This window comes from Tetranychus urticae, chromosome 1 (genome assembly GCF_039701765.1).
Source record: "Tetranychus urticae isolate SD_2017Ah chromosome 1, NJAU_TeUrti_SD_1.0, whole genome shotgun sequence".
NCBI classification, from domain to species: domain Eukaryota; kingdom Metazoa; phylum Arthropoda; class Arachnida; order Trombidiformes; family Tetranychidae; genus Tetranychus; species Tetranychus urticae.
The window spans coordinates 23,396,022-23,415,373 of NC_142958.1; the positions used below are offsets into that span (position 1 = coordinate 23,396,022).

Genomic DNA, 19,352 nt, shown 5'->3' on the forward strand with positions numbered 1-19,352 from the left:
TAGTTAAATATATATTTTTCGAGTAATTTAAATCGTCAAATCAGGCTTAAAATTTTGTTTACTAACACCAGTAACAGTAAAAAATTAAATCAAAAACTTAACTTTGAAACAAGCGCCTTACAAAAGATACTGTTATGGTTACTAGGATACGCGTCCCACTTCCCATATTTTCAAATCTTCAAATTGGTGGTCGTTTCAAACGTCTCGTTTGTTATTTGACAAATAATATCAGTTCTTTGCTTGTTCCCAAGTTATAACAGGAATAGTTATGCATTGTCAAACTTTTAATTTCAATAATATGGTGACTCCTCATCGTGTTTGTCGAGAAATAAATCAGAATGGTAGCCATACTTTTATCATACCTCCACCATCACCTAAAAGAGTCGACGAGAATGAAGAAACTCCGATATTGTTACTGGAATCTTTTCAAAGACCACCATTTGTCAACTTTGGAAAGGTTGATATTGGTTCTAAATCGATGAAAAGTTGTATCGTTCACAATCCTGCTGATGTAGCGCAACAACTGAAAATTACAAAAATTCCTAAACCAGAAGATGGATTTACAATCGATGATGTTCCAATCACCTTGGATGCTGGTCAAAAGATATCGTTTAATGTTACTTGGTGCCCCGATAAAGTTGGCAATGTGCGGGGAAAAATACATTTTGTTACCTCTTTCAATGAAAAATTTGAAGTGACTTTAATAGGAACAGCTGCAGAGAAAAAAAAACTGAAAAGACGAGCTAATCAAAGAAAAAGAGCGTTGATTCCGACTTTCGAGCAAATTTCTTCCGGACCAAATGAACAAAATTTAACTGCCAATAAGCAAACAACTTGTGTCACTCGAAAACAACATCAAGAAGCTACCGATGAAAGAGACCGAAAGCTCGAAGCTGCAGCAATAATCATCCAAAAAAATTGGAAAGGATATTTTGCACGAAAACAATTCTCCAAAATGAAACTTGCAAGCAGCAAAATTCAAAAGTGGTGGAGATCATACGTCAATCAACGAAAATCTGATAGACGGGACACATTCGTTGTAGCTGTTCCATATAACGCAGCTTTAACTATACAGAAATACTGGAGAGGGTTTAAAGTCCGTAAGGATTTTGCCATGATAGCTCAAAAGAAGCACTATATTGTTCCTGTTCTACAAAATAATACTAGCCAAGATTCGTTACAAATTAAGGATACGCCAGCTCTCCCACTTGGCTTCCGAACTGATATAACATTTAAAAAGCTCATCAATTATCGAAAATTCTGTCAATTACAAGCCGCTCTTTCATCTTTCGAGCAAATTTCTTCCGGACCAAATGAACAAAATTTAACTGCCAATAAGCAAACAACTTGTGTCACTCGAAAACAACATCAAGAAGCTACCGATGAAAGAGACCGAAAGCTCGAAGCTGCAGCAATAATCATCCAAAAAAATTGGAAAGGATATTTTGCACGAAAACAATTCTCCAAAATGAAACTTGCAAGCAGCAAAATTCAAAAGTGGTGGAGATCATACGTCAATCAACGAAAATCTGATAGACGGGACACATTCGTTGTAGCTGTTCCATATAACGCAGCTTTAACTATACAGAAATACTGGAGAGGGTTTAAAGTCCGTAAGGATTTTGCCATGATAGCTCAAAAGAAGCACTATATTGTTCCTGTTCTACAAAATAATACTAGCCAAGATTCGTTACAAATTAAGGATACGCCAGCTCTCCCACTTGGCTTCCGAACTGATATAACATTTAAAAAGCTCATCAATTATCGAAAATTCTGTCAATTACAAGCCGCTCTTTCATCTTTCGAGCAAATTTCTTCCGGACCAAATGAACAAAATTTAACTGCCAATAAGCAAACAACTTGTGTCACTCGAAAACAACATCAAGAAGCTACCGATGAAAGAGACCGAAAGCTCGAAGCTGCAGCAATAATCATCCAAAAAAATTGGAAAGGATATTTTGCACGAAAACAATTCTCCAAAATGAAACTTGCAAGCAGCAAAATTCAAAAGTGGTGGAGATCATACGTCAATCAACGAAAATCTGATAGACGGGACACATTCGTTGTAGCTGTTCCATATAACGCAGCTTTAACTATACAGAAATACTGGAGAGGGTTTAAAGTCCGTAAGGATTTTGCCATGATAGCTCAAAAGAAGCACTATATTGTTCCTGTTCTACAAAATAATACTAGCCAAGATTCGTTACAAATTAAGGATACGCCAGCTCTCCCACTTGGCTTCCGAACTGATATTGCATTTAAAAAGCTCATCAATTATCGAAAATTCTGTCAATTACAAGCCGCTCTTTCATCTTTGGAGACCACTACTAAGATATCTCCTGAATCTTGCTGTAAAATTGCTTCACCATCTACTGTGGATACTATTCTAGATATAATCAAGAGTTCAAATAGAAGTGAACCTTCCAAATTAGTAATCTCGCATGCTTTCAGCATTTTATTGAGTCTGGTCAAGGTAAGTTAATCATCAAATCCAAATTTTTCCTATCCTAAAAAACGTCCTATTTCCGTTATTTTAATTTTCATTTCTTTAATAATGCAATATTTACTTTTCTTTGTCGTAGTTTGAAAAAACCCAGGACCTGGTCGTAGATTGCCGAGCAGTTATTGATATTTGTATTGAAAAAGCAAAAGTTCATAATAAAGTGGAAAACATATTTTGTAAATGTTTAACTCTCATTTATCTGATGGTTGTTAAAAGTTCTAATAGAGATGTAAGTATCATTGTGGCAGTATCAAACGATTGAATTGTTATTTATCAAACTTTTTTCTTTTACTTTTCAGGCCATTATCTCTGATCTAAAAATCAACAAAAATCTGATGAGTCTTATTGCGCTAGAAGCTTCATTCATCAAATCTCACAAAAAACGTAAAATATCCAAAGAGATTGTATTCTATCCTTATTGGTCATCGGCTAAAAATGTTACATACGAATTCACTGATCGCTTCACAGCTCTTGAACATGTTAATTATATTTTTAAAAGCAAACTGTTCTAATCTTCAAACATTTCATATACATATTATCGCAAATTTTTTAACAAATCACATCATTATTGGAACTGCACAGCTAACAAGTCTTCTATTTTTGTCAAGACTCCGGAAAAATGCTAATTCAAAGCATTCTAATCTCCAAACCTCCTTTCATAAGCCATATTAATTTCAAAACAAAGCATCCGCTTTATTTTACTTATTCTCATTAACTTTCTAACTGACTTTTTTACGTCCAAATCAAGCAAATCCATTTTGTATGCTGAAAAATACGACATATTTTACTTCACTTCTCACTCGATTGACGGTTATTCTTTGCATTAATTTTTGATAATTTGTTGAAAGATGATAAATCTTAATAAATCATGTAAGCTCATCACATTTTTATTCATTAATTTAAAAATTTAAAATATCTTTCTTTATCTTTCCCTCTTTCTAGAATAATCACATATCTTTTGTATTTTAATGAAGTTTCACATTTATTTTGTTAACTCATCTAATCTAATTTAATATTAAAATGATCAAACCCCGTCAAATTGAAGTTATTATTTTTGATCGAAGTTAGTTCTTAAAAATGAAAATGGTCTCAACAGATGACGCTAAAGCTAGTTTGTTGTTAGATGCTATCTCCCTCAGTATTTTGCGAAACAAACTGATTTCGACAATTGATTGATTGTTAAATTTTATTACATTCCATCATTTTTTTCTTCTGATTTTAATATTTCGGTTTAAAGTCTTGTAATCATTATAATTTTAACTGAGGCTCTTAAGTTTACACTCACGGTGCAACTTCCAATAATTATTACTCTGTGCTCTTTTTGCTTGTTTCTGCATTGTTTTGGTAAGTATTTTACTTTTTGTCAACACAATTATCAACGGGCTTGATTATCAATTTCCTCGAAAATTTTGCCTTACCAACACTTGATAGACTTACTATATCTAGTCCAATTATGTGATACATTATCGTAGTGAGCGAAGTTTAATGTCATTAGTGTCTTTAACAAAAATTTTCTATTAAACAAGTTTGTTTTTGTGATGGTATGATAATGACTTTTAATTCTATCTTTTCAGTTTGAGAAGAAGTCTCATCAATATCAATACTTTAATGATTTGAAATTTGAATGAATCTCTGAATGAATTAAATATCTCACCTATTTAGCTGTTGTCTCTTGAATTATACATAGATGGTAAGTATTTTTTTCTTTGATCATCTGTTTTTCTCCTTGATTTTCATATTAGGGAGTAACACTTATTTTGCTATCTGCTGACTGTTTATCTACTATTTCCCCTATTCTTATTATAGTCCGCAGAAGGAAATTACCACTTTATGCCTGGATCATTTTCAAAAGGGTTTGGTTATGAAGAAACTGACGAAGAAAATGGTTCAAGAGAATCAATTGTTCATCTTCACCATCCAGAAGACAGCGATAACGTAGCTAGTTCATCTGCTGGTATTTGTGGAGGTCAGCCTAAGCCTAAGGTTTTGATTATGGGACTCAGAAGAAGTGGCAAATCAAGTATCCAAAAGGTTGTTTTCCATAAAATGTCTCCCAATGAAACCCTTTTTCTAGAAAACACCAACAAAATTGTGAAAGATGACATATCAAATTCATCATTTGTGTCCTTCTCAATTTGGGATTTCCCTGGTCAAATTGATTTCTTCGACCCTTCCTTTGAAACTGAGAATATATTTGGTGGATGTGGCGCTTTGGTTTTCGTTATTGACGCACAAGATGATTATGTTGAAGCACTTTCTAAACTTCACACCACAGTTACTAGAGCTTACAAGAATAACCCCAATATTAAATTTGAGGTTTTCATACACAAGGTTGATGGACTTTCTGATGATCTTAAAATTGACATTCAGAGAGATATCCAGCAAAGAGCCAATGATGAATTATTAGGTATTAATCTTTAATGGGCATCATCTTTGTTATTTTTCATGTTTTTAAATTCATTTTATTTTATTCATAGATGACGGATTCAAGAACATACATCTCAGTTACTATCTCACCTCAATTTATGACCATTCAATATTTGAAGCCTTCTCAAAGGTTGTTCAGAAATTAATTCCTCAATTGGGTACATTGGAAAATCTTCTTAATATTTTTATTTCGGTAATTGACACTTTTTCGTTGATTTTTAATTTAATCATATCAATTTCATCATAAATCAACGTATTCTAATCAAATTTTTTTTTCTGATTAAAGAATTCTGGAGTTGATAAAGCTTTCCTTTTTGATGTTGTCAGTAAAATTTATATTGCAACTGATGGAAGTCCTGTGGATATGCAATCATATGAATTATGTTGCGATATGATTGATGTCGTTATCGACATTTCATGTATTTATGGGTAAGATTTATTTGATATTCTACCCCCCTATTCGCCTAAATTATTCAATTATTGTTCTAATTGATTGCTATTTTTCTACTTTTAACAGTATCAAAGATGACGGAGAAGGAGCAACATTCGATTCAAACTCATCAGCTATCATCAAATTAAATAACAAAACAGTGCTTTATCTTCAGGAAGTTAATAAATTTTTAGCCTTAGTTTGTTTGATCAGTGAAAATAATTTTGAAAAACAAGGATTAATACAGTATAATTTTTATTGCTTCCGAGATGCTATTCAACAGGTCTTCGAAGACCGGTGTGCCAAACTTTTCTCTGAAACATTACAAGAAATCTCTTGCTGATGATTCGAAGAAATACATCATTGCCATTCTCATGTCTATTTTTCCTTCCTCTCACTTTCTTCTCATTCACCAATTGAGTTGAAAAAAGTTGAAAATCTATGATTGTAACTATCAATATTGGAAATAACTTTTTCTTATCTTTTAACGAATTGAATCTTGTTTAATGTGAATAAATCGGTTTTGAATATTAATAATTTGATTAGTTTCTATAAAAAAATTTCATGAGAAATCTGTGAATCAGATACAATACTTACAAATTTAGCCATGTGAATGGTTAATACTTGATGAAAAAACTCCGTAACTGTTTTCTACCACCAAAAATTGGACAATCAGATACCTTCATCACAACGTCCATTACTTAGTTAAATAAAAATCAAGTCAATGATTGATTTGGATCGAAACAAGCTTCGCTTTCAGTTTGTATGGATAAAAATATTTTTATTTTCTGGCAATTAACGGAAAGTTGAAGTGCCTTCATAAGAATCTGATATGGTTTGCAGAATAACATCGGTCTTGTTATCACTATTTAGATTAATTGTTCATTGCAATCTATTATCTCACATCTGTCTTGGTAAGTTGATTAGTTTTTCTTACAGTATCTTGATTCTTAAAAACATCTTGTTTGTTTTTATTTTAATTTATGGCTTTCTCTTGTTCGTCTCATTCTTTCTTTTCTACACCTTACCTAAATCATATCAAATAGCTAGATTTGTTTGGATTCAATAATAATCAATGGGATTAATTCTTATTTTATTATCTGAGTAAGGAGTAAATCACAAAAGATCCGAGTTTTTCTGTGGAACAAGCGAATGAAGGCTCATCATCTGTTTGGTTTTTACTTTGTATTTTGATTTTTTGTCCATTCCTCATCTCTGAAAACATTTGTTTAATCTGTTCTATTGTTTTATTTGTTTATATTGCGGCTCCAACACACAACCAAAGCTATGGATACCGGTGATCACCAACTAGACCATGATCTTGTTCCTATTTTGTCAGAAAACCAAGAAAGATTTGATAAATTGCGAGCCTTCTTTCGAGAAAAATACAATGAAAATCCATCTTACATTGTCCGAGTTCCTGGTAGAGTTAACTTGATTGGTGAACATATTGACTACTGTGGATTCGGTGTTCTTCCTATGGCAATTGAACAGGACGTATTAATAGCTGCCAAGGTTAATTATGATCGTTTAGTTCGTCTCGCCAACATGGATTCAGACAAATATCCTGATGTTGTTTTCCCTCTTGAAAATTTTACCATAGCCATTCCACCCAACTGGTACCATTATGTGCTGTGTGGACTCCAAGGAGCAAAAGACTTACTGAAATGTTCTCAAAATCTAGAAGGATTGAACATAGCAATTTGGGGCATTATTCCATCATCATCTGGTTTATCAAGCTCATCAGCTTTAGTTACAGCTTCTCTGTTGGCTACTTATTATTCAGCTGGATATCGAGGAGATCTGTGCAAATTGAAATTTGCTGATGCAGCAGCCAAGTGTGAAAGATACATTGGTACACAGGGCGGTGCGATGGATCAATCAATTGCCATGCTTGCACGATCTGGATTTGCTAAATTAATTGAATTTGAACCAATTTTGAGAGCAGCTGATGTTCGTCTTCCTGTTGGTAGTTGCTTCTTCTTTTCCCACAGCGGAAAAACTTGCAACAAAGCTGCTACAGAAGATTTCAATGCAAGGGTTCTCGAAACTAAAGTTGCCTCTCTTATGATTGTTGACCATTGTCACTCAATCATGAAACCTGGTCACATTACTTGTCCTACTCTGGCTCAAATAAAGAAGCAAATGAACAAAAATTTCGATGAGATGCTTGAGATTGTCAACGAGTCCATTGAGATGGGAAAAGTTTACAAGGTTTCAGATCTTATTAAGCATTTTGATCTTAAAGATTCGAAAGAACTCGCTTTTCTGCTTTCAAATGGATCGACCGGTACAATGGAGAGGATGCTAAGTGTCTTGCACAATTATGAACAAGGCTTCAAAATTCATGACAGAGCAACTCATGTTTACTCAGAAGCTCAAAGAGTTGAAAAAGTTGTTCAACTGTGCTCAAATAATGGTCTATCTGGTGACCAAATCTTGACTGAAATAGGACAATTGATGAATGAAAGTCATGATAGCTGTTCAAATCTGTATGAATGCAGTTGCCCAGAAGTGGATACTTTGGTTGCTCATGCTAAATCATTTGGTGCTTTAGGATCAAGAATGACTGGAGCTGGGTGGGGCGGTGGTGTTGTCTCATTGGTACCAGAGCATTTGTCCTCCCAATTTCATGAACCAATGGCCCAAATATCATTATTCACAGTTGCTAGTCTACCTAGTCAAGGAGCAACCATCTATATCTAACCTTAAACCTCAATTAAACTCGAATCGAATACATTTTAAAACGAAAACTGATTCTAATTCATCTTTAATGGTTGAAAAAATAATCATCCCAAATAAGATCTGGTTCAAGACTATCAAAAAGCCTTTTTTTATGAAATTTCAATTTTGATGAATGACAAAAATGGTTCCATTTAATGGTTTGCACAAAAAGAATCAAATTTTTGGGCATTATCTTTCCATTTTATAATCCATTCAATTATGGATAAAATAATATTCATAAATGACTTTACATTGTTATTGAAATATTGAAAGGGAAATGAATAAATGTACATTTGATAAAATCAATAACAATCGAAAAGGTTAGTTGGACACAAAATTGTCTATAAATGTTACTTGCAATGCGATTAATATTACATTAAGCTTAACTTTTTCATTAAGCTGGACAAAATTATCAGCTGAAAAGATTGCTATCTTGATAATACTTTGATTCAACCTTTGATTTCAGGGTTTTGATTGAAAGTTTGGGTTAATCCAAAATCAATTGTTTCACTGTTTCTTACACAGAATCATGATGATGATGATTACAAGAGTGAAAATAAAAGGTAAAGCCTAAAATGAAGAAAAGTTGAACCTTTTTTGGACAAAATAGACTACAAAATTTAAAGTTACACCCGATTGTGAATTAAAGGTGTGTACATTGATTGAGCTAATTGAAGTTGATTGTGAGTTAATAAAAGAAAGGGTTTATTTTTGTTATACAAGGACGATACATAGATGAATAATGGTTTAATGAACATTATTAGACACTCTTGATTACAATTACTTTCCGTAAATATAACATTAACCTTATTCGGGTTGAAACAATAAATTTGCAATACAGATATAAACAGAGACAAGGAAAAAGCAGAACACAAAACAAAGATTGACTCAATGTGATTAAATAATAGATTTGTGTGTCAAATTTGTTTGGTTAAATGGTGAAGCTGTTTAAATGCTGAATTAAAATAACTGTATAACCAGTTGGTGAGGTTAATAATGGGAATAATAATGATAATAAAAGGGAATGGATTAAACAAGTTTGCGCTTTCCTAAGCAAAATCTAAATCATCTGTATTTAGTGTCTAATAAGAAGCCAATTTAGCTATTTCAATAATAATAACATTTTCTCATGTATTATTATTGCTATTATTATTGTTAGCATTGTTGGTATTGTTACTATTATTATCATTGTAATAGATTGAAGGAAACAAATTACAAATTTTTATATTGTGAATGTTCAATGAATAGGAAGAAAAGATGATTCAATTGAAAACCAGAATTATATTCACTTTTCAATGTGATACTTCTGGTTATAACATTTTCATTTGGTTGGTCAAATAAGTTGATGATCAGGTTGCTTGGTGAACAATAAAATTAAATTGATAATTGTTCAGCTTTAGTCTCATGTTTTTGTTTGAATAAAGGCAAAATTACAAGATAAGCTTGAAAGTCAACGGATTAATAGGTTTAATCTAAATTGGACATTGTTAATGAATCATTATTAATGATGCAAAAAAATGATGTCTTTTAATGCTGTTAATCATAATAAGCATCTTGTTGGTGATAATTATTGCTTGTAATTTCAATGTAATTGTAATATCAAAGCATGCATTTTACGAGTTTGCAAGTTGATTAATGAAGGTGAAACAAAAGAGGTTATTTTATGATCCTGATGATGATGATTATTTTAGTGTGAAAAATGAACTTTTTTTTGCCCTTTTCTAGTGATTTTCAAATGAAATATTTGCTGAAATGTTGGCTGATAAAAAGGATGGAAATGTTAGGATTAGATTGACATGAATTTAGGGTTACCTGTCCATGAATTGCAGGTTTATAAGGTTACATTTGTAACAGTTTGTAACTGTTAAACTACCAAAGCAAATGTTTAAAAATCAAATAAACTGGTTGACTTGAGTAAGTGATGATCAGTAAAGGTATAAAGGTATTAGATGAGGTAAACAGTGCAGACTTACAGAGTAGGACTCCAAATGATAACCTTCAATAAGCAAAGGTAAATTGGGAATTGTGATGAGAAAACGTATTTGGATCAATATATCGATTTCTTGATTTCTCTCCCTTTCTTTTTCTCTTCTTTCTTTCTTCCTCATCATCATCATCATCAACATCTACATCTACATCATCATCATTATCATCGTCTTTTACTTTAACTTGGCAACAGTCATTTTCCTGCTTTCATGAAACCTTCCAAAAAATTGAACAATTTTATTTAACCCAGGAATTGGAAGGCAAAATGAAATGCAAAAATTGCCAAAAAATAAATTTCCAGGTTCATTTTGATTAGCAAATTTGTATATTACAATTGACTCAATTTAGTGCTGATTAGTTGATAACCAATAGTTTATATTGATCATTTACATTTGCATCTTTTCAATTTTGCATTTTTACTTTTTCCACTTTTCTTGTATTTTATATTTTTCATTGTATTTCTGTATTTCAATCATCGTTTCAAACTTGACTCTTTGCGTTTTGTTGATCAATTACATTGATTTTTGATTCTCTCAATTTATTTAAGTTGTATTTCATTTGATTTTGTGTCTCGTCAGTTGATTGATAGTTTTTTTGTCAATTTATCTGATTTTTGCTTCCATTTGTTGGCTTTGCTCTGTTTATTTATGTAGTGATTAGTACAAATATTGTTAACTTTTAATGATTATCACTTTTAGGTCAATGATTTATTGATATTTTTCTACTTTTTTTTCTGTGTTTGTCAAAGAAACAATCGAGTTGTACAGCAAAAAATATCGTTCTTATATTTAACATTGCAAGGTTTTTTTAACACACTTTCATGTCTTTTGTAATTGACAAATGTTATTTTCGTTATGAAAGAAGAGATGATGATTAATTGATTCTCATTGTATGCAGAAGGATATTCCAACAATTTAAATGATAACAATTGCATTTTTTTCTTGAATTCATTCGCATTCTAGATTGGTTGCAAATCAAGCTGTTAACCGATTTTTATAATTTCAAGTGTAAACTACTGTGTTTGGTTTTCCCTCCCCTTCTGGTAACTAAGAGATGACAAACCTTGGGCATGTGCTCTCTATAAATGCTGATTGGGTTGAGTTTGCTCTCATCTCAATCTAGTTTCAATTTCAACTGAATTCAGTTGTTTTTCATCCGTGAATTCTGTCTCTATCTCTTTCTCTCTCCCTCTCGTTGTCTATCTGTCTACCTATTTCTCTGTCTTTCTGTCTCTGTGTTTGTTTCTCTCTGTAATTGTGTTTCAATTTAATCTTTTTCTCAATAATCTTCTATTGGTCAACTTATTATAAACATACATTTACTTCATCGACATCTTCATCTTCATCAGATTTAAAATTATTCACCTTGTACCTGAATTAAAACAATAGTATTATATAAGATGGCTGACCAGCTAACTGAAGAGCAAATTGCTGAATTTAAGGAAGCCTTTTCATTGTTTGATAAAGATGGTGATGGTACAATTACCACCAAGGAATTGGGAACTGTTATGAGAAGTCTAGGTCAAAATCCAACAGAAGCGGAATTACAAGATATGATCAATGAAGTTGATGCCGATGGTAATGGTACTATTGATTTTCCTGAATTCTTGACTATGATGGCTAGAAAAATGAAGGATACAGACTCAGAGGAGGAAATCCGTGAAGCTTTCCGTGTTTTTGATAAAGATGGTAATGGTTTTATTTCTGCTGCTGAATTGAGACATGTAATGACCAATTTGGGTGAAAAATTGACCGACGAAGAAGTAGATGAAATGATTCGTGAAGCCGATATTGACGGTGATGGTCAAGTTAATTATGAAGGTAAGTAATATTTAAAATTTTCAATCAATAGTACATTTATTACCTATTATAGTTGATATTTTGTCATGTATTTATTTGTCTCATTTTTCTATTTTTTTTTTATTTTTTTCCCATTTTTCCTATTTTTCTATTTTTTCTGTTTCTATCTCTGTAATTTCTGTATTTCTCTATCACTCTGTTACTATTTCTCCATTTCTCGACTACTCTATTACTATTTCTCTATTTCTATCATTTATTTATTTTCTCTCTCTCTCTCTCTTTGTAAACAGAATTTGTAACGATGATGACATCCAAATGAATAAAAGCACAAGGTTAATTGTTCATTTTAATTAGATCCAATGGATCCAATCAGTGACAGGGATAAAAATTAATCAATAAAAGATGAAAAGCAAAAATACAATGGAAGCTATCATCACAAATCTTCATTTTTCATCCAACAAAAAATGGAACGTTTTTTCTGCGTTGCTACAATTTTCACAACTTCTTCTTCTTCTTGATTCTTTATGTTCAGCCATACTTTAATTTTCGGTCAAAATTTCAATTTGAAACTGATTGAAAATATTTAAAAAAAAATATCCTCAGATTCCGGTTTTTCTCTCCTTTTTCCTCTTTAATCTCATCACATTCAGATCAATGTAATCAATTCACGCTTTTGACTGCGTGGTCTAATAGATTATATAACACGAAATTTGCTTTTGATTACTTAATTAAATTTATGTTTTTTGTTTTGTTTTATCTGACTTCACTTTCTCAATTGATCAACGAGTAATCAAAATTGTGTAAATTTCACTTTTAAATTTGGATTAATTTTGAAAAGAAATAAATTTTAATCCAAATTGATACAAAATTGTTTGATTGTATATTAATTTCACATTAATACAATATTTACTTCAATCATCACTATTAACTATCGCTTTCACCCTAAACATAACCATTAACCATCACTATTCACCGACATCAACATCATCACCAACATCACCACCAACACACCATTACCATCAATTGCATCACTATCATCAACATTGAATCAACAATGGTCGCGGTTCAATCAAACTCTGAGACAGTTCAATAACAAACTTATTAAAAAGGATTGATTGTTCGTAAATTTTGTCCTCCAAATCATTCAATTGTCACTAGGAAATCTCTAGGATGTGAAGTGAGTGATACATCCACCACCTTACAACAATGGTAAAACTGGATCTGAATTTACTGGATAGTGCCACGCCCAATACATAAGACACTATACTCGCAGTTGTAACTGTCAACCATGTCATAACATTGTCATCCAATGGTTTTTCATTCCACCATTATTATTGGCTACGAATGAATCAACGAAAACTAAGGCCCAACAGGCTGAAAAACAACAACAGTAACAACAACAAACAGCCGTGGCAGCAGCAGTAAACCAGAGCAGTTGAGCAAATTGCGGCTGGCAATGTTGTTAATTTTATTCAATCATCAAATGGCTGTATGGCAATGCAATTCAACGCATTGGAATTGTTCAACCGATTCTTTCTTTTTATTAAACACAATTTGTAACCATGATGACATCAAGATGACATGCTGTTAAATGATTGACAGGCATCATGAGAAAAAAAAACAAAAATCTATTATCATTATTGAATTCAAATAACTTGATCATTCCTGTAAGCTATTTAACCCTGATTTTGTTTTAAATTAAATTTCTTGGTGAGCTCGTCTTGATTAATTCAATCAGTGAGTTATGAAAAAAAATGATTATTCAATGTTAAGATTAAGTAATAAAGCATAAGCAAATCCATTGATAATCCATAATCAAATATCAATATCGAAATCATTTCTTTCAATCAGGCGAACTTTCAAGGATCATTCTTATCTTATTAATTGTGTATGATATTATATCATTGATATAATATACAATAGTTAATGAAGATAAATTATTTACAATAGTCAGCCCTTTTCAACAACAGTTTTATTAAACAGTTAGATTTGATTCAAGATGAGTCCTCTTCATCTCTTGGGCAGACGTATTTCAATTGAGGTGAAATAATTTGAAATGTTGGTGAATAGACGATTTTCTTGAAATAAATCTTTCTAATGTTTTGATTTTCTATTAATGCAAGCGAAACGATTGCATGTTGGAACTGAAATTGAAAACTGAAAACCTTTATCTTAATTAATCTTAATTGAAGTCTGTTTTAACTAATTGAAGTCATAGTTAATACTTGCGCTTCTTACTGGGTGAACAGTGGGCTTTGATAATTATAAAAGTTGGTTTATTTTCACAATAGAACGAAAAAGCTAGAGTATTTAATATTAAAATGTAGAGAAATACTTGAAGTTACGAATAAATATGCTCAAAGTGATCGCCATTGGTGTTGACACAAGCTTCTAGCCGTCTAGCAAAGGAGTCATATACATTTTCCAGCATCGTATCAGTGACCTCAGAAAGTCGGTTATATGAACACTTTTCAGTTTTTGCATTTATTTTTTTTTTGGTTAATTTACAAGACATAAGTCTCATAAATAATCATTCAGAGTCACAATATTTTAATGTACTGGGTGTATCAGTCAATAGCCGGTTTTGAATGGCTAATAACTTTTTGTCCTTTGCTCGAATTTAAAAAATTTTTCAAATCCTTATAGTTAATTAGTCAAAATTTTTGCTTCAAATGATATCTTTTAAAATATTCTGCGTCCTTTCACTCACGAGCTATGACTCGAAGTCGATATATGAAGCCTTCATTGAAAATAAGTTTTTTGACTTTGAGCCAGTGTTGCACCCTGTAGACTCATTTCTTTTCTTTGAAAGTTACCAGAAACAAAACTTTGACTCATTGGCTATATGGATTTGTAAAAATTTTTAGATCGAGCAAAGGACGAAAAAGTTATTAACGATTAAAACTGGCTATTTGACTGATACACCCTGTATAAAGATGAACGATGTATCCGTCATGATTTGATGACTTCTGACAGTGAACTTTAATGATGAATCTTGGTCACAATTTAGATTCATTGCTTATTCACATCTTACTTGATAACATTGATATTTCAGGCTAATCGTACGTTCATTATCTCAGCAGTAAAAACGTAACTTCTGACGCTATTTATGGCAGTCCATTTAAACAAAAGTGTTTTGTACCTATTAAAATATTTACGTGCGTTAATCAGTTTGTTAATTGCTTCAAACTCTTATGTAACTGCAGGAAATTGAATTACCGGTGTATAAATAAATGTTTTCACGTTTTTTTCGCATATTCAAACTAAAAATATTCTCACAATGATTTTAACTCGGTGTTTTCAATAATTAAATCCTGAGAAGTAGACTCTTCCGATTTATAATAGTTACAGTTATTCAAAAGGTTGTTCATTGAAGGTTGTTTAACTGTTTTTTTTTCAATAAAATAACTTCTCATGACAAAATCGCGATAGTAACCAAGGGTTCATCTAATTGCAAATGGTTGAGTTAAAATGCAATTTCATAATTCCATATCTTTTTCATTGAGTGTATAAGATCGATCACTTATCCTCAAGGAAGATTTTAACACAGAAATCAAACGTTTTATACACAAAAGCCGAAAAAACGGTGTGCATTGATGATGTTGACAAATTTATTATAAAATTCTCGCAAAAACTGATGTGTGAAGATTGATTAGATTTAAGTTTTTTCACTGTTTTTCAAAGGATGAAGACCAAAAGAATAGGGTAAACTGCCTAGAGAGAAATCTTTTTCTTATACCGGGTGATTTAGAATGACTCTTCGACGTTTGTTCATTAATTACTAAAAAGCGCATATATTTTGATTGAAATAAGTTATGAAACATCAGACCTGCATTAGTAAATAACTTTTCTACTTGTATTTGATCATTGAAAATTTCGATCTCTCTCCGCTACAGCGTGCTTACTGCAAAATGGAAGCTGTCAGATTCGATTAACTTCAAATACCTGTTGTGGAAAAATTATTCACTGTTCAACATTCAAATCTATTTTTTCTATTTAATTAACTATTGCTATTAATCTGAATGAAATTTCATAGCTCAACCTCAACTGGTTCAAAAGTTATTCTTATCTGATTCCATCGATGATGGCCTCATTCATCGAGCTGAAGACAATTTTCGCTCTTGTAAATTACTTTGTTAAAATTTTTACTTAAGTGTGTTATAGATTCGTGGAAAGTTTCAATCTAAATGATCTACATTGTAATTCGATAAAAAAACGTGCATCTGAAGACTGTATTCACGCAATTTTGACAAACCAAACTTGAGGGTAATTTTTTGCTCAAAGCGACAATTATTGCACCGAAAAACATTTCGAGAGTCAAATGATAGCTTCTTATTAATTCTTCTTCTTGGTTATCAATTTGTGTCTTTGCAACTCGAAAAGAACGTTCCAATTAAGCTTTGCAAAAAAAATTGGCAAAGAAACATATTAAGCATTCTTGCCATGTTCAAATGGCCATAGGCAGCTTATCACTTCGATAATGATTTATCATTGATGCTAAACGTTGTCATTTTGAAAATGTTTTCAGGTGATTTTTATTATGTTGATTTACTTTTTACCAGATTTGAGTTAATTTCAACAAATATTTATAAAGTTATGTAAAATCAAACGTCGAAGGGTCATTGACAATCACCCTGTAGTTAGCTATGATGTGAATGATGAATTCATTACTTTAATCTATTTTTTACGAAAACTTTTCGTTTTCGAGATATCACGAAAAAACGTAGAAAATGCATAAGGACAAATATCACGGAAACTTGCGGTGAAAGCACTTTCTGAATGAATTTTTTAGATGCAGAATTCAGTTCTGAGTTAATTAAAGTGGTTTATTTTGATCTAAAATGGCGCAAAACTGATCATTTTCACATTAGTTTGATTATTTCGCCGTTATTGAAAATACGGATCAATAATCAAAGGTGAAAGCACTTTCTAGATAATTTTTTCAGATGTAAAATTGAATTATGATTTTAATGTTGTGATTTATTCCAATCAAAACTGGCGCAAAACTGGCCATTTTTTCGAAAAATGCCATTGGTCTTCGGTATTGAAAAATCGTAATATGGTCAGTTTTCCGCCAGTTTTGATCAGAATGTATCACACCATTAAATCATAATTCAATTTTACATCTGAAAAAATTATCTAGAAAGTGCTTTCACCTTTGGTTATTTTGCTATTCTTTCCCATGCATTTCTTACGTTATTTCATGATATTTCACAAACGAAAAATTATTTTGTAAAATGGATCAAAGAAATGGATTCAGCATATATAATACATTTAGTTTTACATCATATACGTTCATCACAAGAAATTTCATTTCTAGGCAGTTTTGGCCTTCCTCCTTTGCTGGTCACTCAACAATATTCTGAAACCATTTCATCATTGGGTTACGATTAAAGCAACTTATAGTTAATTGAAGAAGGCATTTCATCAAGCGACAACTCAAGCAAATTGAACGCAAGCTGGAAAACGGAGTATTGATGTGATGGAGCAGTATTATCTCGACATTCATTTGTTGACGGGGACAAGAAAAGCTCTCTGGCATTATTCTGAAATGAAAAATTCTCATACTATTTCGGAAATCTGTCTATGCAAACGCCTGTTAAATAACATTGTATCTTAAAATCGATGCCTGGCAATTATCTAAAACGATGGTTGACTCAGTTAAATTTTTTAGTAAAAGTTTCCCTTCTATTAAAGATTATTTTCTGAAAGAATGAGCTTGATCGGCCAAGAAATAAAAAAGTCTTTCAAAAAACACACTATCAAGTTTTATTAATATTATTGACCCTGTACTTAGTGTCCTGAGCGATCATTCGGCAGAAAAAGACCAAAAGGTTAGTTTATATGGAAAAATGATAGTGAACTTACATAGGGAACCTTCTCTTGTTAGTCACAAGGGAAGGTTCCCAACCTTACTTGAGGGATTTTGATGAGACATAGCGCAAACGATAGGACCAAGCTTCCATATCAATGGACCAGTGCCTTTTTCCTGTAAATTCAGTGGTTCCTTAGATTGGGATTAAAGTTGAGTCATTTTTGTCTTAAACAAGATTAAAATTTTAAATATCAAGTGGGTGCGGTGGCGCAAGGTTTGAGTGACTTACAAAGAATTATGGTATTTTTGGTTCGAATCACGTTTGGGGCAATTTTTATGAAAATTTTTTCGATATTTTTTTGATTGATTGTCAGTTTCAAACTGTTATCTATCCATTAAAAGGTATGAAGATTCTAGAATCGAGTTAAATCTTACAGATTTCTGTTGCACAGGCAAAAGTTGTGCTAAAGTTATCTTCATTGTTTTCAGTCTTTGTACAGTAATATTGACTGCTGATATGACTTTGTGCAGTCAAAGAAACACAGACCATTTATTGCATTGGCAGCAACAAGTTGGATGCCCAGAACTAAGATCAATGTTTAGTTAGTCAATTATATATTTAGATTGACCATAGATGAAAAATGGCTGACAATATTTATTAATTTATTAATTGAACTTAAATTTGATCCATCGATTGAAACCTTAACCAACAAGCAGAAGTAATGATCAGAGTTGTCACGAGAAGTATTGCTATTCGAATAGAGCCATAGCCTCTATCAGGCAATGTGATGAGGTGATTCTCATTTTTCTGATCATTAAAAATCATATGAATAATTAGTTCTCATCTAGAGCCATTTTCATTTTGGTTTAATTCCAAACTTTTCCCATTACTTTGTAACTCAACTCAATTTAATTGACTTTCAAATATTAGTCTTTGGTGTTGTATTAACTATTAGTAAATTAATCAACCAGTCTCGTCTAATCCTCCGTTTCTCTCGATTTCACCCTGTAAACAAGCTTTAAGTTGATCTAAAAATTATGCACTTTATTACCATGCGCAACGTAACATCACCATAGTTTTTATTAATTTGTATTTTGTTCACATTCCAATTCTTTGCATAATTCAAAACATCAGGCTTCAAGTTTAAATCATAACTAAACTGCATCTCCATCTGCTGCATTAATTCGGGGTGAATGATTATAGTTGCAAATAGTTCTAATAGATAGCAGCAGTCTAGATTTGTTCACTGATTGGTTGGAATTTAAAACAGTTTCATCAGTAAGTTGAATACGTTTGATTGCATCAGATGTGTTTGTCAACTTAGTTTTTTAATCAAAATCTAACATGTCGCGTCCTTCTGTGCTTCCACTCGTGCCTTGTGATGAAAAGAACCTCAACAGGAAGAACATCACATAGTTATGTAAATCAGTTAACTAACTGTCTACTCGAAGTTATATGATAAAACAAACTCGGGCTTCGCCCTCGATAGTAAATCATATAACTTCTCGTCGCAGTTAGTTAAATAATACTTATTCATATGATTTTGTAAAGTTTGATGAACAAAAACATGGATAACACATCAGTGAGTGAGTGATCCCATCACAAGTGAGCCCATATAAAACAGACTTTCAACAGAAAATATCTTTAAGATCATGAATTAATGCAAT

At 31.9% G+C, this 19,352-nt stretch overlaps 4 protein-coding genes across 5 annotated transcripts; all 4 read left to right on the forward strand.

Annotated features, from left to right (window-relative positions):
• Positions 1–85: 85 nt before the first annotated feature.
• LOC107362801 (abnormal spindle-like microcephaly-associated protein homolog) lies at positions 86–3,542 on the forward strand. The gene is made up of 3 exons (XM_015929933.3): positions 86–2,473; positions 2,583–2,732; positions 2,803–3,542. The coding sequence occupies exons 1-3, from the start codon at positions 269–271 to the stop codon at positions 3,013–3,015; spliced, it is 2,568 nt and encodes an 855-aa protein (XP_015785419.2). The 5' UTR covers positions 86–268; the 3' UTR covers positions 3,016–3,542.
• Positions 3,543–3,634: 92 nt separating this feature from the next.
• Positions 3,635–5,894, forward strand: RagC-D (Ras-related GTP binding C/D). Of its 2 annotated transcripts, none has more exons than XM_015929841.2 (6): positions 3,635–3,847; positions 4,078–4,193; positions 4,310–4,910; positions 4,981–5,123; positions 5,217–5,359; positions 5,448–5,894. In XM_015929841.2, exons 2-6 carry the CDS (start codon positions 4,191–4,193, stop codon positions 5,701–5,703), a joined length of 1,146 nt encoding a protein of 381 aa, XP_015785327.1. In that variant the 5' UTR covers positions 3,635–3,847; positions 4,078–4,190; the 3' UTR covers positions 5,704–5,894. The 2 variants fall into 2 exon arrangements, with proteins under 2 accessions (XP_015785327.1, XP_015785328.1); XM_015929842.3 differs by having other exon boundaries at positions 4,166–4,193.
• Positions 5,895–6,035: 141 nt separating this feature from the next.
• Positions 6,036–8,390, forward strand: LOC107362724 (N-acetylgalactosamine kinase-like). The gene is made up of 2 exons (XM_015929844.3): positions 6,036–6,274; positions 6,407–8,390. The coding sequence occupies exon 2, from the start codon at positions 6,648–6,650 to the stop codon at positions 8,064–8,066; it is 1,419 nt and encodes a 472-aa protein (XP_015785330.3). The 5' UTR covers positions 6,036–6,274; positions 6,407–6,647; the 3' UTR covers positions 8,067–8,390.
• Positions 8,391–11,199: 2,809 nt separating this feature from the next.
• Positions 11,200–12,625, forward strand: LOC107362372 (calmodulin). Its single transcript, XM_015929414.3, has 2 exons — positions 11,200–11,890; positions 12,160–12,625. The coding sequence occupies exons 1-2, from the start codon at positions 11,470–11,472 to the stop codon at positions 12,186–12,188; spliced, it is 450 nt and encodes a 149-aa protein (XP_015784900.1). The 5' UTR covers positions 11,200–11,469; the 3' UTR covers positions 12,189–12,625.
• The last annotated feature ends 6,727 nt before the right edge of the window (positions 12,626–19,352 follow it).

Coding starts and splice junctions, on each gene's coding strand:
- LOC107362801 (XM_015929933.3), top strand. CDS start 269: ATGCATTGTCAAACTTTTAATTTCAATAATATGGTGACTCCTCATCGT. Junction 2,474..2,582: donor TTTTATTGAGTCTGGTCAAG/GTAAGTTAATCA, acceptor TCTTTGTCGTAG/TTTGAAAAAACCCAGGACCT. Junction 2,733..2,802: donor TTAAAAGTTCTAATAGAGAT/GTAAGTATCATT, acceptor TTTACTTTTCAG/GCCATTATCTCTGATCTAAA.
- RagC-D (XM_015929841.2), top strand. Junction 4,911..4,980: donor AGCCAATGATGAATTATTAG/GTATTAATCTTT, acceptor TTTTATTCATAG/ATGACGGATTCAAGAACATA. Junction 5,360..5,447: donor GACATTTCATGTATTTATGG/GTAAGATTTATT, acceptor TACTTTTAACAG/TATCAAAGATGACGGAGAAG.
- LOC107362724 (XM_015929844.3), top strand. CDS start 6,648: ATGGATACCGGTGATCACCAACTAGACCATGATCTTGTTCCTATTTTG.
- LOC107362372 (XM_015929414.3), top strand. CDS start 11,470: ATGGCTGACCAGCTAACTGAAGAGCAAATTGCTGAATTTAAGGAAGCC. Junction 11,891..12,159: donor TGGTCAAGTTAATTATGAAG/GTAAGTAATATT, acceptor CTTTGTAAACAG/AATTTGTAACGATGATGACA.